Genomic DNA, 23,087 nt, shown 5'->3' with positions numbered 1-23,087 from the left:
AAAAAAGAAACGAATGTTCAAAAGAAAGGCGAGGGTCTACCCTCAATGCGAAAGGGAACAAAAAGAATGACTCGATTAATGTCGAGCTGAAGACCCAAGACCGAGCCCAGCGGTGGATAGCCTATATACCGTGTTGGACACCAGCTGACAAGCGCCGCACCAGTCATCGTGAAACAACACCAAAACTGGCCTTTTCCCGCCTCTCTCCCGACCCCCTGCACATCGACCTAGACCTGTCAACCCGAACCAGCGTCTTATGTATCCATCCTTCCCTTTTATTTCCTTATTTGTCAAACCATTCAATTGCTAACATACAAGTCACCCCGACCGTAAAAAGAACAGTGCGTACAACAGGGTCCGCCGCACAAAAGGCTATTTTCAGCGATCGCCTCCATTTTTTGAGGGGGATCAACCTGTTTCAGCTCTAGACGCTCCGCCCGCTGGCCAATGAGTGCGCTAGGATGCACACCAACGTTGCCTGTGAGTGGGGGGCTAGCGGGAGAATCGGTTTCACCACTCAACTTCAAACTGGTCGCTTGGAGGGATGCTGGTCAGTTGGCATATTTCAAGTTATGATGATACCCTGGGCTAATAATAATGTCTTGGTCTTGGCTACCCTGGGTATGCAAAATTGGTGCATTCGGTCATACTCTATAATTTGAGGGCTTCGCGCCTTGCAAACTATTAATGTAACCCTGTGTGCGCCCCATCTACCTGCTGCTTTTATCCACACTGTCCCCAATTTTGCTCTCCATTTGCGTCTGGAAGTGTGGATCCCCGGAAGGGAGTATCAGAGAGAGAGAGCTACGTCAATAATCCCCTGCAGATCCCATTTATCCCCCGTGTCGCAGCTTATAGCTCTCACCGGTGCAGAAGGATGCTCTATGTTAAGACAAAGCAATTGCTTGTCTATCTTTCGGCCATCTTTCGGACACTTAACGTCCCTCCGCCATCACCATGGCTCCATCAATCATGGTCCTGATAAACCGCAGCCCTAAGGCTAAAAGTACATACATTTTATGTAATGGATTCACTTGCCACACCTAGACTTCTCGAAACTACAGATATCCAATTGTCAGTATTAGATCTCAATCATTCAATCGATATGCGTGTACATAGTCCCAGCTTGGCCTCGGGTGCCTTCTCCCGTCCTTGACTAGTTTCTCCTCGACCGCGCTGCTGCTGGTGGCGGGCACCCTGAGTTGCCCAGTGAAGAAGAGGATTAGGCGATTCCTCAGCTCGGCTATGGTCCGAAAGTAGCCAGGAATATTCCTGAGGGGACTCTTCGCGGAGACTGTTGGGGGGGGGGGGGGGGGGGGGGTGTTGGTGTCAATCTCCTCGTTGGCCTTGCCCTTGGCGACGCGGATGGTGGCGGTGATGCTGGTAGATCTAAATGAACTTGAGTACATTACACCACGACCATTCTGCTCTTCATACTGATGAATGTCTCAATAGAAATGCGATTCACTGGACGAATTTTCCCCCAACCCTCAAATAAGGCAACAAAACTTAACTGTGCTTTCACCATTCAAAGCTCCATCTCCTCTACAAAAACCACTTGCATAGGGAAGCCTTCCAGAGTGAATATGACACTACTGTTTCAAAGCTCGCTGTACATATTCACGAGCTCTTAATTACAGCCAGCATGATAGATACTTGCGATACCTGAGAGGGCACGCGATGTTGTGAACTTCAAACGGAATGGCCACATTGATTTAGTCAAGTGGGCGCGTCAACTTAGCCCCCAGATTACATAGTCCCGGTAATTCCGCCGCTAACTGAGATGAACTGTGCAGTGATCCACCGGCTCTTCTCTGATACTAGCAGAAGCGTAGCATCAGCCAGATCCTCCACTGACCCAAGGCGATTCGCAGCTCGCGTCTGTTCATACATAGAAAGCTGAAGCGCAGTTGGAGACCCATCAGGAGCCACTAGATACGCTTTCGACATATCTGTTGGAACTGGGCCGGGTGCGAGTGTATTGACGGTAATCCCACGGCTCTTGCCAAGCTGTCCGGCATTTCGTTAGGTGGTTGTCGAGCGTAGAGAGTGGGAAAACACGAAAGAAATCTTACCTCGCCAGCCCAAAACGTTGTCAGGGCATCCATTGCAGCTTTTGTCGCACCATATACAGGTGGTGGGACCAAAATTTTCGAGGCGATAGAGCCAATGTTGACGATGCGGCCGCCTTGCGGCATTCGACCTACGCCAACAACAGCTTGTGTCATGTAAATCACGCCGAAGACGTTGACAGCGAATTCGTATTCGAGCTGCTCTTCTTTAACCTCCAAGAGAGGTGTGTTGCGTGCAGCCGCTGCGTTGTTGACTAAAACAAATAGTCAATCAATCCCTGTTCAACTACCCGGAAAGAACATCACGCCGCCCATGACATACCGAGAATATCGATGTGATCGACGCTAAATGCTTTCAGAATCTGTTCAACCATGTTTTTTGCAGTATCGTAATTTTCTACTCCTCCTTGTACGACGGTGGTTTTGGTGCCAAACTCTTTATTGATGTCAATCGCTACCTTCTCAGCCTGTACCTCTGAGCCTTCCGACACATAATGAATTGCTACAGATGCGCCGTTCCGGGCCAAAGATCTAGCAATAGCGGCACCAATGCCAGACTCTCTGCCAGAACCTGTAACCAAAGCAGTCTTTCCTACCAGTGAGAGTGTGTCGGGCGCCATATCCAGAAAAGTAGCAAAGAAAGCTATCGAAGCAAAGGATCACACAGCTACTTCCGAGCTCGAACTGGCAAGAGGTTATGTTTTATATATACGACAGAGTTGACTATATGGAACCGATAGTATTAATTTTGCATATATTAAATAGATGCTATTATAAATCATCAAATTATAAGAAGTCGGGAAAGCAAAATTGTTCTATCTACGAGTCCCCCGCTCCTCTTGATTATGAATATCACGGGCAGGATTGTCGCCGCCCCGAATCGTTTGACTAATGCCGCATGAAAGCCTTGTTTGTATCATAGTTTGTGCTGTTTGTGTTGATGACCAAGGACCAATGGTTCGCTATGCTCCGCACCCACTGCAAGCAAGGTTTGTTTGCATCATAGTTTGTGCTGTTTGTGTTGATGACCAAGGACCAATCAACGTTCCGAGGTCCAGGCGGGTTGGCTGCATAGTCCGTGGTTTGTGCTAACAACTAAGGTCTAATGGATGCAGATGAAAATCACAAGAGAATTCAATATCTAGCTTACGAGACAATTCACTATCCAGCTTACCAAGCGTTCGGGTGCCGAACTGAGTAATTCGTATCCTGATGTTCCCGCCATTGAAGTATACCGGTACTTTTAAGCAGACCAACTCTCGACCCTTGATCGAATTCTCTTTCTCTCAATCAATTAATCTTTCATTCACTCGGCATGTCTCTCAAAACCCTCACTCTCTGGACGCTCCGGGGCCACCCTGGCACGCCCAACCCCTGGAAGGTCCTTATGATCCTAGAAGAGCTTAAGGTTCCCTACGAGCCTAAGTTGGTCGATTTCGACGACCTCAAGAAGGAACCATACGAGTCTATCAATCCTAACGGTCGTGTTCCCGCCCTCGAGGACCCGAACACCGGCATCACCATCTGGGAATCCGGCGCCATCCTCGAGTACCTAGTGGACACATACGACAAGCAACACACGATCAGCTTCACCGCCGGCTCAAAGGAGTACTACGAAAGCAAGCAGTGGCTACACTACCAGACGTCCGGCCAGGGACCGTACTTCGGGCAGGCCACCTGGTTTACGGTCTACCACCCCGAGAAGGTGCCCAGTGCGGTCGAGCGCTATGTTAACGAGATCCGTCGTGTTTCGGGCGTGCTCAACCGATCGCTCCAGAACAAGGATTACCTCGTTGGCGGCAAGTACAGCTATGTCGATACTGCTTTTGTGCCGTGGTTCGAGGTGGCTGCACTCTTCTGGTCGAACGAAATGGATCTCGAGAAGAGCTTCCCGCATGTTCATTCCTGGTTGAGCCGTATCAAGGCTCGCCCGGCTATTGCCAAGACCATTGATGATAAGGCGAAGGTCGCGGCTGCGGAAGGGAAATAAGGCAATGTGATGGCAGATGAAACTTCTAGATAAGAAGACGAATTGAATCCAAATACGTACATATATCTTCTATATTTAAATCGACCCATCTCTTAAGCTGGCGTCTTGGCGGTGGGACCAGAATTAAGAGAAGAGTGTGAAACGGTGAAGCTAGTTTTGCACTTCTCTGTAGTTGCGGACTACTTTATACCTCCAGTCAAGGGCCCGACGGGTGGAATCCCATTCGGCCGTAGTGGCCGGCAGTAGGAACAACCACACCCCGATCCATGCGAACACATCCCTCCAGGTCTCCGTGTTCCCGATTACCTTGCCGACGAAATCAACCGTCTTCGAAAAGTCCATTTTAAATGGAATTGATAGTTGGGAGTGGATAGAATGGATGGGAGACGCCTTGCTGAGCCGGAGAATTGTCCCTGTGGGGAGGGGCCTTGTTGCTGCTGATGATGGTGGTGTCCGTGTTAAAAATCATGCCAATGCAAATGCCATTTTGTGTCCGTTGTTCGTGTCGGCGGCGGCCTTGTTGTTGTTGTCGCCGCTGTTGCTCTTGTTTGCAATAGACGTAGGGACAGCACGACTGGACTTGGGCCCTTAGAGGTGTCATTGGTGGCAGTGGCGGGTGCGTTGTCAATCCTTATGGAGACTCGCTGCGGCTGGATGATAATAGACTAGGCATTTTCGAGATTGCAGCGACAGTTAACTCTAGTCATCCTTTCACGATCTACCTAGTTCGAAGATACCCTGGTTTTGCAAATATGTCATTGTATGAGACCTGATAATATACCGGAGAGTCTACCTAAAGATGACTGGCATGGTTCAACCACCAGCCCAGCTCGACGCCTAGCATCCCTTCCTGATCGTACATCACCAGGTGTCCCGCATTTTCAATTAGCACCACACGCTTAGCATGCAACTTCTCCTTCAGGCGCTCCGTCGTTTCCACAGGAATCCATCGGTCTTCTTTTCCCCAGATGATCTGCACTGGTATCCTCTCTCCTACCTCTGGGTACTTAGGCTCGACCTCGTCAGTGCTACGGCTATTAGCCTGAATCATTTGTCGCACAAACCCCCTTCTTCCTTCATCAGAAGAGATCCACGGACTCTTCAACATCTCCATCGTCTCTTTCCCCAGATCTTTGTGGGCTGCATCGCGAATATATGCTTCCACCACCCCCTCAAACACTGGTCCGGTCAACGCAGTGAAAACTGCCTCGTTTTCAGCCACTAGTTTGAATAACGGCTGGCCGAACGGCCCTATCGCAACCACATTTATCAAGCACAGGCTCGCATAGTCACAGCCATGTATGATATTAGCCCGTAAGCTCATTAAGCCGCCGTGGTCGTGCGCAACCACATGGGGCTTGTGCCGCCAGTCTAGCGACCAAAATTTATAGAGCGCAGCAAACACCTCTGTCTGAAGTGCGAGGTCTGCATCTAGAGCCGTTTTGTCGTCGATCGTCCCCTCTTTGCCGTCAAGAGGCTTGCCAAGAGGGCTGGCGCCGAAACCTGGATTGTCGAAGAGGTAGACGTGAAAGTATTTGGCAAAAGATTGGGCATAGTTACTCCAGACGCGTGAAGACCATGGGGTACCATGCACAAATATCAGAGGTGGTAATTCAGGATCGCCAAGAGATACCCAGCGGATATGATAGTCGTGGGTAGCAGTGCAGTGGTGAAAGGTTTGAGTGAGCTCGATGGTAGACGATGGCAAAGACATCATGTTGTTTCTCGAAATGGATTTAGGGCTATATTTATTTGTGCTGGAGGAGAGAGAGTTAATCGATATGTTTACTACCTCCTCGACAAGAGCATCCCCGCCTTTTATCTGGCACTACAAGGAACTTAGGTAACCAGGCCCAACTCAACGCTAATTGGTCAATTCGTAAGCAAGAATACGTCATATAAGAACTTGAACCCTCTCAAGGTGTACAAGAGGTACTCGCCCCCCAAGTCGGACTTCTCAAAAGGGTTTTGGGGAGTTTTGGGGAGTCCGACTAGGGGGGCGAGTACAGTATGGTAGGTCTTGGCATTAGGGTTCGAGAAACCATCGAAGAGTATCGGTGGTGACACCAGTTTCGTGACATGCTCTGTAAAAAGGGCGAAGTTGTCTGTAGAGTTCCCAAATTTAGGATTAGACTATCTGACATGGCTGGCAATGTAGACATATACTTTTATGCGGGCTTATGTTCAGTCTCTGCTATATACAGGGTGAAGTGTTTGGATTGAGTAAAGCCAATCCTTAAACAGTATTCACCAGATCCAAAGACATGCCTGTAATGCAATGCTTCAAAGAAGTAGTCGGTGCAATTCCATAAAAATTTGTCCGTCCCCGACAGTCAGCCAGACAAGAGAGGTCAATTCGATAGGGCCCACATAGAAACCATGATATGATTTGAGGATTGAAAGCATGACTGCAAGATTTGAACACATGTTGTCTTTTAAGCAGTCGCCGGATCTACCTGATTTCCTTTTCATGAGAATTGTGCACCCTTCAATGGGACAACAATCGATTCTGTAGTTAAAGAGTCATCAAGTTCGGACCTCGAGCAACAATAGCCTTCAAGAGTTCCATTCGTCCATAAATCTCCAAACTTGAATACTTTTTAGGAGTTTGGGCTTTTCTTCAACTCATATGAGGGGCGCCCGGGCGTTTCGGCTGTTCTAGACGTATGTACTCCGTGAGAAAGCCACGCAATATATATTTGAGCGATCGGGTTATCGGTCCCGACACACGGTCTAGAATTACACAGTGTTCGGGATAGATTAATTACTCAGGAGCCATCGTATATACAAAGTCCGTAGTGGCGCAGCCCTATCCCACTTTTTCCGAAGAGCGTTGGGCAACAAAAGTACTTGACCAAGTGCTGAAACAACGGTCAAGTGGAAACCAACAACACGAGGTAGGAAAGTGCCGAGACTGGATCCCATCCACTTGGCTCCCACACCCAGGTTGCCCGTTCGGCCCCAATAGTTCTTGTGATTTCTCAGCTGGGTCGCGCTGGATCTCTACCAAGATTTGCGACAGATTTACTTCTCGATATTAAATGCATGCATCCGACCGCTCCTCAAGCCGGCAGTAGCTTACATCTTGGCCCGTATGAAGAACAGTACACACATACGGTACGGTAGCTCTAACCAAGACAGGTTGAGACACGGTGGGAACTAACTGTGCACTCCACTCTCGTTGAATTGCGGAAAAGCGTCCCGTTTTTGCCCCCCATCAGTAGTCTCATTCTCGCCCGATGAATACTGAGTACCTAATTTAATAAGTGTGATCAAATATGTGCTACACATGTAACTAAAATGCAAGATCTGTCGCACCAGATGCATGCGCCTGACGTATGACAATGTATGGGCCATAGGATGCCCGATGCCTTATTTGAACTGCCCTATTTTAGACTAGTCCAGGGGCAAGTTCAACACTACGCCCGTCGGAGCAAGCCAGCAAGCGAGTCCACTCACTCTGGGTCCTCAACAACGGCTGTCAGCCCACACAGGGCACCCCCCTGCCTGCCCCTTCAGGCTTCGCTGTGTCCGGCGTCAGTAGTCGGTGGTCCGGTCTCCATTTTTATCAACATCTCATAGCGACGCTATGAAATCATGGTTCCACTGCCGAGGAGATTCCGGATTTTGACCCATTGCTTATTTCACGATTTTTTTGTTTTTCTTTCTTTACCCTCGGCTTAAAAAAAACACGAAAAAGAGTTCTCAGGGGAGATGGGGTGGATAACCGCGTTGAACGGGGCCTAACCCTGGTCTGTCTGGATCCACGAAAACGAGCGGTGCCGGGGCAGACTTGACGCGATTGGAGCAGCGGGTGTCGGGGTAACAAGATTATTGCATCTGTCTGTATGGTCGGATGCAGATGCCAGTAGTCTCACAGCCTATAGATCGTGCCATCACTGCTTGCTCCCTCTGCACCCCGGGTCCCGGGCAAGCATATTCTATGATTTCCGTCCGGACGGAGGCAAGGAGTTCGATCGGAGCGCATCCACTCATCCTTTAGGGGATCTGCCAAGCCGCTGGTAATAACAATCATCATCCACCGACAGGGCTCACAATGGGTCCGCGGGCCAGACCCCTGGTGACGCTAGCAAAGTCTGTTCTTTTTTCTTTGGTCTCGCCATTGCCGGATTCCGCCGCCCTCGGGAAATCTAGTTACAGATGGTAAAATAATCGAGCGATCGCGTAGGACTATGGGAATAATTAGATTGCGATGGTTGCTGGACTACATGTCCGGCAAGGGTCTGCTTACCGGACAGTCTGCAGGCATCCTGCGAGAAGGGATGCAGGTACCACAGCCCGTAACGAGAGTAATTAACTATGATCTTATTGTTGATCGACTAACTGACCTGCTAGGCCTTTGGTCGTCTACTTTTGCAAACCCCTTCCTCCGACATTCCATACTGTCAAAAGGAATGAATCAATAAAAAATTCTCCCCATCATACACGTCGATTTCTGACAAGTCCAACCGCCATCATCGGGGCACTGATTGGTCTCTCCGGATCGGCTGACAAAAACAGACACGGGTAACTCAGGTACGCGATAGAGACCCGCATTCCTTTCTTTTCCACCTCGCGCTGTTGAGCTCGTCGCTGTATGTCTGCTGCTGCACCAAACTTGCCGTCCCTAGAGATGCTGACTGCCATGTCTGTCTCTTAGTGAATAATAATCAATCTTCTGCCTCACCTTTCAATCCTATATCGAGGGCTGCGTGAATGTAGCCCCCTGGCTATTTTTCCCTGGTCCATTGCGCCGCCGCAACTATCTGAATCCCCTCGCCGACCCTGGTGCAATTCGCCATGAATCGGTTCCGCAAACATAAGAAGGTTAAGGAGGTCAAGGAGGCCCGGGAAGTGTTAGAGGGTGGCCAGAATTCTGCGCCGCCGCCGGCTCTGAGTTTTGAGAGCCTGAAAATCAAGAACCATGCCTCCGACAACACCAGCCCGAACTTGGACCTGTCGTCCGCCCTCCCCTCCTCCGACGATTTCCGAACCAGCTTGCTCATGCCGAAGCTGTCTGCCAGATTCAGCATGCTGAGGGAACAGAACGATCCATCCTCAAAAATTGGCAAGGCTAGCGACGACAGCGTTCTGTTTCCGAAGCGAGCCTCGCGTCTGAATCTGTTCGGCCATGTCCCCAATGCGTTAGCGGACATCGATGAAGTCGAATCCAACGACGGCAGTCGTCCCTCGCTCGCATTGGGCCGCGCCGATTCCTACGTGTCTGGCGGAGATGGAGGATACGGCACCGACGACGACCGATCACCCGGCGGCAGCATCATGAGTCGCGGCCGACGCACGGAAGGCAACAACCTGTTTGGCGGACGCCAGAAGGTCTATAAGATTCCAGTCCGCTCACCCGGCCCTTCGCCGAGCCCGAACGACGCTAGCCCTCGCGGAGGAATGGGCAAGGCTGTTTACGAGAACGATTTGAATCTGTCCACTTTCCAGCGGCTGCGGCTGAAGGAAAAGGCAGAGAGAGAGGCGGCCGAGCAAGCGGCCGAGCAAGCGGCACGGGACGCAATTCCCCGAGAATCAGACGATGCTCACTCGACTATCTCGTCCACGAAGCGTACCACCTACTCCTCCACTGCGTCCGGGCCCGCCACCAACGCCCGCAGTTCGACCGCTGCTACTTCAATTGATGAATCGCATAACATCCAACCCCAGGCTGCTTTGAGTTCAACTCCTGAATCCCCAACCGAGAATGCGCGAACGGGAAAGCCACTGCCCTCGCGCTCCCACCGCATGTACGGCCAGGGATTAGCCCAGGCAGCTCAGAACCAGCAATCCTCAACCTTGAGTCGCCTGGAAAGCCTCAACCGCGCTCGTGCCGGCACTCCAGAACTTCCCCCACTGAACCGCAACTTTTCCAAGAGCGCGACCAGTTTGCGTGACCGGCTGCAAAAGCTCGCCGTCGCCGATCCCGCCTTCGCACCGCTTTCTGCGCCACCTGTGCCCTGTGCCAACAGCCCTCCGTCATCCGAGTCATCGAGGCACCGACCTTCCGCAGAGACGCTGACCAAGGAACGCTTCTCACCGACGGCTACCGGATTCGGGATTACACCTCCTCTGAGCCCACGGACGAGCGAAGCGGAAGACGGCGCGTCACTGGCCGCAGCTGTCCAACCGGAGGATCATGGAAAAGCCACCGCTATGGGTCTATTCAACAAACCTGCCACGGCATTTGATGAGCAACAGTTCTCTCGTCGCCAGCTCCTGATGTATCAGGGACGGAGCACACCTCCATTGCGACGCCCGTCCCCTCCACGCCGAGCTCCACCACCAGAGCCTGCCGGCCGACCCAGAGGCTTTTCCAAGTCCAGTGTCCGATCCCGAGCCGAGTCTGCTTCGTCGCACTACAGTAGCGATCCCAATCGTAGTGTTGATCACTCCAGGGCCTCGAGCGTGGAAGCGTCCCCCCGTCGACCTGGTTTGGCCACTTTCTATGCCGCATCCACCGCCAGTGAATCTGGAGATGACCGAGACGACCGTCGCTCTTACGAGGTGTCATCTGCCACATCATTCGCCACGGAATACGGCCACTCAATGTATCATTCCACTACCACAGCATCCAAGCCAGCCACCCCCACCGGAGATCATCTGGAAACTCTCCCGGAAGTCACATATTCAGAAATGGGCGACCTCAAGCCAATTGAGGAGCACGAAGGTGTGGACACGGATATCACCCCCGAGCAGCCTTGTTCACCGACCACGCAACCATCTGGAGCAGACTTGTCTGGATTGGTTCGAGCCCAGTTACGTCGCGAGAGCGACATCTACCTCCCTTCATCCCCCGGGTTCCCCATGTACCGACAGGATGGAGGCATGAGCAACTCGAGCACCCAAGAATCGTTGTTTCAGAAGTCGGTCAACGCGTCTATGCTGAGCAACCTTGAAGAGGACGCCGTGTCGCCCCTAAATGTCCGCCCTGGAACGTCCGGGTCTCAAGCAGCCTCCAGACAGTTCGGAGACGACTCGACCCCTCGTGACAGTGAAGACTCAGCTGAAACAAACGCCTCGCCCGAAAGTACCAGAAGGTTGAAGGACGCCTCATGGCAAAACGAGCTGGCGCTCCACCATCGACGAGATGGTAGCACCGAGACACAGAAGGAGCGAGAGGAATTTGCCATTGAACTGGCTGAGAGACGCAGAAAGGTTCAAGAGAAGATGCGCAGCGTGACTGAATTCGACAGTCGATCGAGCAGTCCTATTCCAGGTCGACAGACCCCAGAGTCGAGTCAGCCGAGACCTGGAAATGCCTTTGCACTGCTGAACAAGAAGCCCAGCAAGTCCGGCTTCCAAAGATCCGACTCCAGGTTGAAGATGTTTGGCTATGGAAATACCTCCACGCCCTCCTTGGTGCAGGATGACGTCCCGCGTGAGGAGGAGCTACGTTCATCCAACTTTGGCCGGCATTCCAACTCCAGCTCCCCCAATGTTGGCGAACGGTCGATCCGGTCCCGCATGCCGATGCTTGGCCGCAGCAGCAGCCGTGATGGATCGCGCGACTCAAGCCACAGCCGTGGGCCATCGCCTGCCGGGGGGCTGAGGTCTCGCTCTGGGTCTGATGCCTCAGCGACAGCGAGCCGGTCTAAGAGCCGAACCAGATATCGTGCTGAGCGCGACGATCTTGAAACCGTGGAAGAGGGCACGGTTATCGCGCACGAGAATTTCGTTGCGCCAGAGAACTTCGAACCCCGCGCCGTCCCTTCAGTCCCCTCCTCGGCTCGTCCCTCAATGGAGGCAAGCGAGCCGGCCCCCTTGTTCGACCGCACCTCATCTGCAGCTTCGGGCAGATACCGCAGCGCCAGCCGCTCTGGTGCTGCCACCCCGAGCTTCCAGTACGAGCAGCCATTCCAGTTCCCTCGGCCTGGCAGCAATTCGCCCTCCATGATCGGGGTATCCCCACGTCCCTCACCGGCTGCACCACCCTATTCTGCCAACGCCACGCCTCCTCTCAACGAGATACCCTCTGAGCACTCTTCTAGGCCTGGCTCTGCCGCTGGCGGCGGTTCCCACTCGCTCCCTCAACGTGCACCAGGGCACAACGCACTCCCGAAACGGCCAGTGAACAAGAAGCAGATCTCCGAGCCGACCTTCCTGTCCAGCACATCCAACGTCCCGACTGTCGGCTTGCCCTCGCCAGAGACCCAATCCCCAATTCCCCCTATACCACCACGGAACCCGCGCAGGCGAGGTACACAGACCATCATCGACGCATTCAAGAGTGACAAGACCGAATCGCGCATTAGCTCACCGTTCCCCGCCGTCGACGAACAGAGCACATTCCAGGACGAGGAAAAGCGCCCTCGCTCTCGCAATCGTCTGCGCAAGATGTCCAGCGAGGGCGCCAGTATGCACGGACGGGCGCGCAAGGACTCACGGTCTGGATCTGCTCCCGCCGTCCCTGCATACCCGCCTCCTGCGATCCCTGTCGACGGAGGCATGTTCTGATTGATATACTGCTGCCTTTTCTCAGACGCTTTTTTATACAGATCTAACATCTAACCATCTCCTTGTCATCCCTTGTCTTTGTTGAGTATGTACACAGTTTGTTGTGCCGTTCTCTCTCCATATATCCCTCTCTCGGGCTCTTTCTTTGTGTTCTTGATTTTGTGCCTCTTTCTTCTGTGTCCTTAACTTTGATGACTGCCTATATACCACCCGGTGCGTTTCGTGAGCGTTTGTTGTTTACTACCATTTTCTCTTCCTCTTCCGTGTGCAGGCATATGAATTAGCAAAATGGAAACATAAATTATACTCCTTCTGTGGCCTGTCATGTTCTTTCAATAGAGCAAATGTAGTAACAAAAGCGCTGCCTGGCGAGGAAGATAGTTGGCCTGAGGCAGCGACTCCAACTGCTCTGTTTTGTGTCGCGCGGGCGTATCATGTGCTGCATCACGTGGACGATTCTAGCCCTACTCCGCTGCCCAAGTATCAGGATTAGAGCATTTATAGCTAGAAGCGCCAACAGGAATACCTTATTTCACAAAATAAAACACAAAATGATAAAATCAGACAGTAAACAATAATTCCATGTAGTGAAAAGCACTTCCACTCTTTGTTGTGGGCGTGCGTAGGTGGGATCATGAAAAAGACGGCGCGTCCATGTTCGGCTTCACCTGTAGAGCGTTTTGGAAATGGTTCGTCGCGATACAGCGTGTCCCACGATGAATATTTTTAAACTACGTCCTTATCCCAAGCTTTTTTCTTTCTTCTTAACCACTTCTCATCATTCTCGCCATCCCCCACGCCTGTGCCTCATCGGCATCACTTTTCATCGACTCATTCTCCTATCTGCCTTTCTCAAACCCAAAAGCCTCATCCTCAAATAACAACATCTTGTACCCCATCAGGGGGATTTCTAACCTCCCATTCCCTCTTCTCAAGTGCCCCCTCCTTGAACCTCCATCCTCGACATCAACGCCCCTTCTCAACTCCACTCCACTTCTCCAAGCCTTCCTCCACCTGCTCAACATGGCGCCCATTCACTCGCGCTTCGAGAGCAGCACCACAGATATATGGGTCTGGGAAGAGCGCAAGGAGAAAGCAGAGAAAGCAAAACACGTGCTGAAGTTCATCGATGGGGAGGAGGTCCCCTCTGACCCTTCCTCTCCCGTAATGTCCGACGGTGAGCTATCTCCGAGTCCCTCGCCCACATCGTCAGAGCAGGATCGAGAAATCGAAAAATTGGTGAAGGATTATCTGACTCAGCGACTTCTTGCATGCACAGCTGTCACGGTGGCCAGACGTGAGAGACGCGATATATATGACATCGCCGCTGAAGATGACGAGGCAAATATCGTGATGCAGACCATCCTGAACCAGAAGCTGCTGGAAGTGCAGGAGGCTTGTTCCCATATTGATGGCTCCTCCGAGGCGGGTCCATCGCGACAGACCCCGAGATACCCGCCGGGCCTGGGCCTCGAGCGCCGCGAAGAGGAAGAAGAATCCTTCAGCCAGGCTGGGACGATCATTGTCACTTACCCCGCGGGTCCAGCTCCTCCTTCTGACGACAAGAAAAAAGAAGACCTGACCGACAACGACGCCGAAACGGAGACGGGCGATTACGAGCCGAAAGAGCCCGAAAAAAACGGCAGCCACGACAACGAAGAGGCCGCAGTGAGTGACAGCGAGACTGCGGTTGCATCTGATACGGCCGGGCTTTCTTCTCCAAAAGTTGGTGAGCATGCTCGTGCAAAGCCTCAGAAGAGTGGTCCGAAAAGTACGAAGAAAAAGAACCATATCAAGAAGAAATCACAGAATCGAAAGAAGATAATTGAAACCCGTCGCAAGGCAAAGGCGCGCCAGGACCGAAAGAAGATCAAGGACTATGCCAAATCCGAGAAGGTAGAGGACGAGGCGGCCGATTCTTCTGCGACTGTTTGCTCTGCCTCTTCGTGTCCCATTCCGACAAAACGCCAAGCGGACGAAACGGATTCCGAATATTATACCGATGATAGTTTCAAGATCATCACCGGTGATGAACTGCCTGAGTCTGAGCGGCGTCGACGCCGGGATACGGCCGACGATGACGATGCGTCCGTTGTGCCCGAGAGTCAAGATCTTTCAAAGAGTCAGCGCAAGAAGGAGAAGAAGAAGCGAAAGAAGAATGCGGTGCGGGAGGCTGTGCGCCTTGCACAGCACACTCTCGCTGCTGAGACCTCATACAATCCTTTCATCCCACTTGCATCCATTAGGTCGGAAGCCACGGCAAAGGAACCGCAGGTGGAGCCTGGGCAGGAGAATCCTGAACAGGAGAGCTCGCTTTATGTTTCGGCGGTCGAGAATGCTGCACCCGAAGATGAACAGTCGATTTCTCTGGCAGAGAGGCTCTCATATGAGGCTCAGATTCAGCATGATGATCAAGAGCCTGCGGGAACTAGCTCCGAGCATGAAACTGAACAGGTCGCCGAAGATACTCGTTCAGAGAGACTGGCTGCGGGTAGCCCGGCGGTTGGTTCGAATGTCAATGCTTCGATCGATGATTTTGAGATCAGTGTGAGCCCCGAGCGTCCTATGGCGGCCTCAGTAGAGGAGATCGAGGAAGACAATCCGCTCGAAACTGGCGCCTCCGTCCATATTATAGAGGAGACAGGTAATGCCATCGAGCTTTCTTTCGAGACAACCGCTGTGGACGACTCTAGCGGCTCGACTACCGTGGTCAACGAGCCGGTTAATAACCCGCTCGCTGGCGAGCCGCGGCCGCGTCCCCCTCCCCTTCCGCCGCGACCCGCCAGATCGCGTACTCTGTACTATGCAGAGGGTTACCCGGTTGTCAATCCGCGAGCAGTGTGGCCCAATGACACTGCCTTGCACCACCTTCGTGCGCGATGCGGCTTCCACCTGGCATGCTGCTACCATCGGCCGCGAGGTTATGGCATGCGTCCTCCTGGTCGGTCGTGCTGCTGCATGCACCACGCCGGCGATTGTTGCCAATGCCACTCCATGGAGGTAGAGAGTAGTGGAGTCATCTACCAGCATTTTGATGGAACGGTCACCTTGCCCTATGTACCTGAGCATCTGCGGAGTCGAACTCCCAGCCCGTCGCAGCCTCCAATTGTTCTCGAGCGAGTTGACGACCCTTTTGTAGAGGAGCAGGCTGAACCTGGGTTTAATTCTCGAATCTTCTCAAATATGCTTGCCCGCTTTGGAAGCGTTATGAATTCTACCGGACCTGTGACGGCAACGGTCCGGGCTTGGGGAGACGGGCTTCGACGCACGATGGTTCTTATTGACGGCCAGGCACCTCGGTACACCGAGGTGCCGTATCCCGCTCTTCCTCCAGAGTCTGAAAGCGAGGAATTGGGTGCTCCCACCGTGCTCGGAGATATTCGTGAATCTGAGGAGCCAGGTCAGCCGGAGCAGCACAGTCATGAAGCGGTGGAGCCTGTGGCGCAGGAAGATTATATTCAGGAAGAGCCAGAAGTAGGACAGCATGGAGAACACTCGCATCAGGAGGAACATGTTCAGGAAGGGACAGAAGCTGAGCAGCAGGAGGTACATCCGGAGAGTCCACCCATTCAAGTGATTTGGCAAGTGTCATTACCCGGTAATCTCATTGAGGAACCGGAGCCGATCAGCGTTGAAATCAATCCGTCATCTCCTCACGCGTCTATCGAGACGGCGGCGGAGTTTGATGTGGGCAATGAGAAGGAGAACGCGGAGGACAAAGACGAAAAATCTGATGGCCAGGTGAAAAAGCTCAACAATGAGAATAAGAAAGCGAACGAGTCGCACGATGGCACTGACAACCAGTCCGACAAACAGCACAAGGAAGAAGAATCGAACGACGATGAACCTGAGACCAGACACCCCGTCATCCGGCCATATGTCCCCGGCGAGATTCGGTCTCATTCTCAGCCCGCGTGCAAATCCAAGGAGATGATGTTTTCTCGGGTTTCTTCTTCTAATTCACTGGCTGTGGAACATACGCGGTTGATGGTTGCGCCTGTTTTTGTGCAGCAAGCCTGTGGAAATCTGGAGGGGGAAGGAAGCTGGGCTGATGAGATGGATCGAGAGGCTTCTTCGGCTGCAGATGCAGAGGCACCTTCGCAGGCTGAAGGAGATGGAACAGGTTCTGAAGATATGCCAAACAATGAGCAGCAGAGTGGTGATGCAGATGATGCTAGAGGTTCAGGCAATGGTAATAGCGATGGGGCAGAAGGAGGAAGCAATTCGGCTGAAGGGCAGGAGCCATATCATTTCAACGAGTTCCAGCACATTCAATGGCAGGACCCTCGTCCTGTGTTTCATGGTCCCCTGCTGCCTCAGACACCTGAGTTCTCTTCCTTTCTACCACTCCGCGACTCCCCTTCTCCTCCACATCTTCACCCTCCACTCAGCAACATCCAAATCTACTACTCAGACAATCTCATTCTTGCCAGGCCTCTGATGCCACCTCTTGATACCCACACCCGCAGGATGTATGGCGACACCAGCATCTCGGACGTGGTGATCGTCCTGCACTTGGACTGGGCGCCTCTGGCGTCCATCCCGCACCCCGTCCACAAATTCATGGTCCAGAGCAACCCAACTCTACACTACATTTTCACCCAGCTCAGCATTCGTGCTGGCGCTGAGGTCAACGAGATCCACGTCCATGGCGGTTTTCTATATCGCGGCATGCACGCCTTCGGCATGGCCCTGAAGCACCTGTACAGCTGGCCCCTGTTGACCAACAACGACGTGCGCGTGTGCACTCTCCAGTCCATGGGCATAGAACAGCAGCCGTCCGAGGCTCATCCCACCGTGAACGCTCTCTATCTCGACAAGGCCATGGTTGACTACGCCTTTTTCTACGCGGCCACTGGTGCCTTCCTGGGCTACTCTGATATCGTGCAGCGCGGCATGGACATTGCTTTCACTATGGTGTCGTGGGACACCATCGAGCAGTTCCTCAGCTTCGGCGTGCGTATCAAAGAATATCTCATCCGCTGCCCCGATGTTGCTCCCGTTACCACGACTGCCGCCTTCGACTTCGAGGCGCAGAACAAGCAGCTGCAGCGCGTCTGGGGTGAACGCATGACCAACTACTCGCTGGAGTACGTCCTGCAGGCCGTGGACCCAGACTTCCCTCTGTGGACCAAGGGCCGATCCGAAATCGTGCCCGACCGCATTCCCATCCCGATTCGCACCTTGCCCGGTTCGATGATGATGAACCCTGAGCTGCTGAACATTCGTTTCGGCGACGTGCCCTCCATCAATGATGGCAAGCCCTCCGAGCCCTTCATTCTCATCCCGTGCATCGCCTTGATCACTCTCCCCTACGCCACCCTGCAGCGTGGACTGGCCATTCTGCACAAGCGCAAGGCCCTCACCAATGGCCTTCTGAAGAAGATCGTCATCGAGCGCGAGGACCGCCGTGTGCATGCCATCCGTTTCAAGAACCAAAACAGGCCTTACCCGCTTGATCCCATCCCAGAGGACCAGCTGAATGAGCTCGGATACCGTGAGTTCGTGGTCCCGGCTCCGGCCCAGGAGGGTGACACTCCCCAGGCAGCTGCTGAGCGCCCCGGTCTGCTGAAGCGGGAGTGGAAGGGTCTGGATCCACTCAACATGGACGACCTGCTCCCCCGAACTAGCACTAACCGGCCTAGGGCGCCTACGGGTGATGCCAACTAGACTAACAAAAGAAAGCAATGGCCGTCACTCTGACGACAGTTGATGATTAGATGTGAGAGACGAGCATTCAATGTGTGATGATTACCCGGGGGTGTTGCTTGAGAGATGTGAATCCGACGACGTGTACAATATCTTTTCCTTTTTTCCTTCCTTCTTTTCTTTTCTGTATTGCTATCATCTTGTGTACCAACTATGTTGAGTTTACTTGTCATTTCCACTATTGTAGTAATTCCCGTATGTACGATTGATTTTCGCAGTCCTTTCTATGAAAAATGTATATACGCTCCAAACAAGAAGGCATGTATAGACAAACGCCGCTTAAAGCTTGTCGGGGAATCCAAAGTTCACACCAAATGGAGGGAAGACAAAGCGCTGGAAGGACTTGGTAGCAGCCAGCTGATCGCTGTACTTCTTGATGGTAGCCATATCATCAGCATCAAGCTTAATGAGGTCGGCACGGTTCGCCTCGATACGCGACGGAGTGACAGACTTGGCGAGGACGGAGGAGCCGCGGGCAACTGTAAATCTTTACGTCAGACTTGTTCCCCAATAGAAAGAGGTATAACAACATACTGTGCCAGCTAAGCAAAACAGTCGCAGGCGAAACGCCGCGCTTCTTCGCAACCTCCACAATCGGCTCAGCCGTGAACAGCGGGCTGCCGGTGCTACCGAGTGGGCTATACGCCGTAACGTGGATGCCCTTTTGGTTACAGAAATCCACAATCTCCTGCTGCGGCAGCGAGGGGTGATTCTCAATCTGGTTCGCAGCAGGAATAATGCTGGCCTGGGGCAGGAGCTCTTCTAGGTACTGGACGGAGTAGTTGGAGACACCGATGGCCTTGACCTTGCCGGAGCCGACGAGCTTCTCCATGCTCTTCCAGGTGGTGACGTGCGAGTGGCTGTAGATGATGTCGCGCTCTCCGTTGGGGAGCTTGGGGAAGATGGGGTGGTTGCCTGTTCGTGAACAGGTTAATACTGTTGGTCTAAGCAATAGTCGGGCATAAGTGCTGACCGTTGGGGTTCATGGCAATTGGCCAGTGCATCAGGTAGAGGTCGACATAGTCCAACCCCAGGTTTTTCAGACTGGTCTCGAGTCCCTCAGAGACACGTCCATGGTAACTGTTCCACAGCTTGGTGGTGACGAATAGGTCCTCGCGCTTGACGATGCCAGCGTCAATGGCCTCCTTGATGCCCTGGCCGACCTCGTGCTCGTTCTGGTAGCACAGCGCGGTGTCGATGTGACGGTAGCCCACTTTGATGGCGTGAAAGACCGCTTTCTCAACCTCACCTGGGGCAGATTGCCAAGTCCCAAGCCCCAGGGCAGGGATCTCAGCACCGGTATTCAGCTTAAAGTGGACGTCTGCAGCAGCCATTCTGTATGTGTGTATGTGTGTGTGTGTGAGAGAGAGAGAGAGGAGGAGGAAAGCAAAGGAGGGAAAGAACAAGTAACCAAACCCCCACTATAACCCCACGGGAGAATGATTAGTCCATCAATCACGCTTTCGCCTAATCGCGTCAACCCGGATGATTTAGCCGACGGCCGACAGCCCGCGCCAACAGCCAGGAACCGGCAGAATATTCAGGTGGGAGGCGGTAACTCCTGAACTATGGGCTTAGTCATTTGGGCCCGCCATCGGAAACCAGAATCCTGGACCGATCGCCCTGACATAATAGCAAATCCGCTGTGCCGTTTCGGAAGCCAGAATCCGCGATGTAGTGGAAAAATGCTTCCACCAGCGCACAATGATGCCAACGGAGCCACGATGATTGGCTCTGCGGCACAACAAGTCTGGGGAATCGCCGCCATGCAAGTTAATGTCGGAAAACTAGACGCGATCAAGCGATCGATGGCAATATATATGGATGGGCCATCGCCAGGTCCCTGAACGTCACATATTCCCCACCTTGTTATTGAAAATATCCGTCTAAAATTATATCGCAACACCATGGCACCCATCGCCACAGAGACCTTCAATACAAAGCGCGACGGCCAGGCGCTAGAAGAAACGTCCGACGCCATCGACCAGGTGAATGTGCTCAAGGCAACCAATAAAGGTCTCTACGAGGCATCCGAGTTCGATCAGAACAAAGACAAGACCCAGTTCCGACAGTATGAAGACGCCTGCGACCGGGTCAAGAACTTTTACAAGGAGCAGCACACCAAGCAGACTGTCGCCTACAACCTCAAGGCCCGGCACGAGTTTCACCGCAAGACCCGCGCGGAGATGACGGTGTGGCGAGCGATGGAGAAGCTGAATACGCTCATTGACGAGTCGGATCCCGACACCAGCCTATCGCAGATCGAGCACCTGCTGCAGTCCGCCGAAGCAATCCGGCGAGACGGCAAGCCTCGTTGGATGCAGCTTACCGGGCTGATTCATGACCTCGGCAAGCTGCTCTTCTTTTTTGACGCCCGCGGGCAATGGGATGTGGTCGGCGATACGTTTGCTGTCGGATGTGCCTTCGACGATCGGATTATCTATGGCCGGGACTCGTTCCGCGATAACGAGGACTTCGGGCATGAGATCTACGACTCCAAGTTCGGCATCTACTCGCCCGGCTGTGGGCTGGATAACGTCATGCTCTCCTGGGGCCATGATGAGTATCTGTACCACATTGCCAAGGACCAGTCCACCCTACCCGCCGAGGCACTCGCCATGATCCGCTACCACTCGTTCTATCCCTGGCACAACGCCGGCGCCTACCACGAGCTGATGGACGACCATGACCGCGACATGCTGCGTGCCGTCAAGGCATTCAACCCGTATGATCTGTACAGCAAGAGCGATGACATTCCCAGCATCGAAGAACTCAAGGTAATTTTTCTCTTCTTTTCGGTACACCTTCAAGCTAACTAACTGTCTTGCAGCCGTATTACCTTGAACTCATTGACGAGTACTTTCCTAACAAGGTCGTCAAGTGGTAGATGTTTATAATGTGCTTTTTTGCTTTATATTAGATTCCCATCTTGTGTTGATCGTTCTCTTCACAAGAAGCATTCATGTCATGAGCCTGTTTTTTAATGATACAAATAAACCAGACGATGTCTTTGCCTGATATATGCATACCTCACATTCTGATCCCACTACATATGTGCCGTTATATACGCGCATAACTATGTGGCATAAATGTTTTCTATTATTTACGCTACTATACTAGCTAACAGTACTTTATCTGGACGTCTGTGGTAGATGGAAACCAATTGCTCTACGGCTACTCTGTTGGAGCCGGCGAAATCATTACCCCGTATTCTTCGCCAAACATTGTGCCAAACGTTGCTGAGTCGGGATCTAATATCTCATAGGGCTAGCAAAACTATACCACAATGAACTAATTATGTACTTTGGTGGTTTGTTGGCCCGGGCTTTGCGAAGCTCGCTGATACTCGTTTTCTAGCTTTGGGCCCATAATTATCATACCTCTTTCTGCTTGAACTCACTGACTTCTTCCCCGGAAACGGGTTTCCGAGCTCGTGGGATCAACATGTGTATGCACCTGCACAAATCTATTTCTGGTAAAGTGCAGCAGAATGTATATTGGTCAATCTGTGCCAAGTGTATATACCTTCTATCACATAAGGTCTATCATGCTATCATAATCCCACCTGTAAATCTAAAGGTGTGCAACCTCAGTCCGGTTCCCCTGGAGGTCAAAAAATATCTTCTTCCCCGTAATCAACGACTCCTGCAGCGCAGCGCCAATCCGCACAGCTTTCACCGCAGACTCCAGATCAAGGGGCAGCGGCGTGTTATCCAGACAAGCGGCGGTGAACTCGTTCGCCTCCGTGACGAATGCATACTCAAAGCGGTCATAGTAATGCTGGGGGATCTCCCTGCGCACGCCCGTCTCGTCATAGATATGCACGTGGTTGATCGCCGGCTGCGAGTTTACGGTCAATTTGCCGCGCGTGCCGATGATTTCCGTGGTATCTTCTTGGCCCGCGGCCATCATTCGCGAAGCGTAGAAATAGGCGATCCTGCCATCGTGGAACTCGACCAGGCCCACCGCGTTGTCGCGATCATTGTGCTTGCGGAGGTCGGGTTCCACGGCTGTATTGCCCACCGCGGAGACGGATTTGACTTTGCTTTCGGCGCCGAAGAACCACAGCGTCAGGTCGATATCGTGGATCGAGCAGTCGACGAAGATCCCGCCGGAGAACTGCGCGTACGCCACGAAAAAGCCTGTCGGATCGAGCTTGTCGCATGTCTGGCTGCGCAGCACGGAGGGGACTCCGATGGACCCAGCCTTCATCTTCTGTTCGGCATCTCGATAACTGGCATCAAATCGCCTGGAGAACCCGCACATGACTTTCAAATGCGGTTTTTTGACTGCCGCGTCGATGACGGATTGAGACTGTACATCCATTAGCCTCATGCAATCGATGTCTGCGGTCGTTCCGCCTCCGCATGGCGGTCGGATTTGAATGTATTGTTGGGAGGTTTTGGATGCATACAATTTCAACGCTGGTACTCAGCGGTTTCTCACACAGGACATGCTTCTCAGCTTCCATACCCTTGATCGCCTGCTCGGCATGAACACTTGTGGCACTCGCGATAACCACCGCCTCGAGCCCCTCCTGCTTCAGCATATCGTCGTAGTTCTGATACAATTTGACCCCAAAAGGGGCGAGGTGTGTCTTGGCCCATTCCAGCTCAGCCGGGTCAGGCGAGCTGGCGGCGACCAGCTGGGCGCGAGGGGTTCGTTCCAGGAAGTTTAGGGCGTGCCTTTTGCCCATCCTGCCGAGGCCGGCGCAACCGACTTGGAGTCTGCGGGCGGACATATTGTGTGCTTGGTTGTATAGAGGGAGGTTAATTTAATTAATCGGGGGTGAGGCTTGAAGGAGTTGAGTTCAGGAGAACAAAGTGAAAGGAGAGCTTGAAGTAGTGCTGCATGCGGAG

General features: G+C 52.7%; 9 protein-coding genes across 9 annotated transcripts; 5 read left to right on the top strand and 4 right to left on the bottom strand.

The window, feature by feature from the left end:
- Nucleotides 1–1,749: 1,749 nt before the first annotated feature.
- On the bottom strand, nucleotides 1,750–2,692 carry N7510_009921 (SDR family NAD(P)-dependent oxidoreductase; the record flags this gene model as incomplete). Its single annotated transcript, XM_056981846.1, has 3 exons — nucleotides 1,750–2,010; nucleotides 2,076–2,326; nucleotides 2,395–2,692. 3 exons carry the CDS (start codon nucleotides 2,690–2,692, stop codon nucleotides 1,750–1,752), a joined length of 810 nt encoding a protein of 269 aa, XP_056829682.1.
- A 695-nt stretch (nucleotides 2,693–3,387) lies between these two features.
- Nucleotides 3,388–4,062, top strand: N7510_009920 (glutathione S-transferase family protein; the record flags this gene model as incomplete). The annotated part of the gene is made up of 1 exon (XM_056981845.1): nucleotides 3,388–4,062. The coding sequence occupies one exon, from the start codon at nucleotides 3,388–3,390 to the stop codon at nucleotides 4,060–4,062; it is 675 nt and encodes a 224-aa protein (XP_056829681.1).
- Nucleotides 4,063–4,855: 793 nt separating this feature from the next.
- Nucleotides 4,856–5,779, bottom strand: N7510_009919 (alpha/beta fold hydrolase; the record flags this gene model as incomplete). The annotated part of the gene is made up of 1 exon (XM_056981844.1): nucleotides 4,856–5,779. The coding sequence occupies one exon, from the start codon at nucleotides 5,777–5,779 to the stop codon at nucleotides 4,856–4,858; it is 924 nt and encodes a 307-aa protein (XP_056829680.1).
- A 1,583-nt stretch (nucleotides 5,780–7,362) lies between these two features.
- On the top strand, nucleotides 7,363–7,655 carry N7510_009918 (uncharacterized protein; the record flags this gene model as incomplete). The annotated part of the gene is made up of 2 exons (XM_056981843.1): nucleotides 7,363–7,398; nucleotides 7,458–7,655. 2 exons carry the CDS (start codon nucleotides 7,363–7,365, stop codon nucleotides 7,653–7,655), a joined length of 234 nt encoding a protein of 77 aa, XP_056829679.1.
- A 1,207-nt stretch (nucleotides 7,656–8,862) lies between these two features.
- On the top strand, nucleotides 8,863–12,519 carry N7510_009917 (uncharacterized protein; the record flags this gene model as incomplete). Its single annotated transcript, XM_056981842.1, has 1 exon — nucleotides 8,863–12,519. The coding sequence occupies one exon, from the start codon at nucleotides 8,863–8,865 to the stop codon at nucleotides 12,517–12,519; it is 3,657 nt and encodes a 1,218-aa protein (XP_056829678.1).
- A 1,023-nt stretch (nucleotides 12,520–13,542) lies between these two features.
- On the top strand, nucleotides 13,543–18,189 carry N7510_009916 (uncharacterized protein; the record flags this gene model as incomplete). Its single annotated transcript, XM_056981841.1, has 1 exon — nucleotides 13,543–18,189. The coding sequence occupies one exon, from the start codon at nucleotides 13,543–13,545 to the stop codon at nucleotides 18,187–18,189; it is 4,647 nt and encodes a 1,548-aa protein (XP_056829677.1).
- A 318-nt stretch (nucleotides 18,190–18,507) lies between these two features.
- On the bottom strand, nucleotides 18,508–19,562 carry N7510_009915 (putative glycerol dehydrogenase; the record flags this gene model as incomplete). The annotated part of the gene is made up of 3 exons (XM_056981840.1): nucleotides 18,508–18,715; nucleotides 18,759–19,143; nucleotides 19,202–19,562. 3 exons carry the CDS (start codon nucleotides 19,560–19,562, stop codon nucleotides 18,508–18,510), a joined length of 954 nt encoding a protein of 317 aa, XP_056829676.1.
- Nucleotides 19,563–20,135: 573 nt separating this feature from the next.
- On the top strand, nucleotides 20,136–21,115 carry N7510_009914 (inositol oxygenase; the record flags this gene model as incomplete). Its single annotated transcript, XM_056981839.1, has 2 exons — nucleotides 20,136–21,005; nucleotides 21,059–21,115. 2 exons carry the CDS (start codon nucleotides 20,136–20,138, stop codon nucleotides 21,113–21,115), a joined length of 927 nt encoding a protein of 308 aa, XP_056829675.1.
- A 686-nt stretch (nucleotides 21,116–21,801) lies between these two features.
- N7510_009913 (putative NAD binding Rossmann fold oxidoreductase) lies at nucleotides 21,802–22,969 on the bottom strand (the record flags this gene model as incomplete). The annotated part of the gene is made up of 2 exons (XM_056981838.1): nucleotides 21,802–22,542; nucleotides 22,643–22,969. The coding sequence occupies 2 exons, from the start codon at nucleotides 22,967–22,969 to the stop codon at nucleotides 21,802–21,804; spliced, it is 1,068 nt and encodes a 355-aa protein (XP_056829674.1).
- Between the last annotated feature and the right edge of the window lie 118 nt (nucleotides 22,970–23,087).

The sequence above is a fragment of the Penicillium lagena genome (genome assembly GCF_028827675.1).
Source record: "Penicillium lagena strain IBT 129212 chromosome Unknown utg000007l_segment0_segment0, whole genome shotgun sequence".
In the NCBI taxonomy this organism is placed as follows: Eukaryota; Fungi; Ascomycota; class Eurotiomycetes; order Eurotiales; family Aspergillaceae; genus Penicillium; species Penicillium lagena.
Note: the sequence above shows the minus strand (reverse complement) of the source record. Positions and strands in the feature narration are given on the sequence as shown.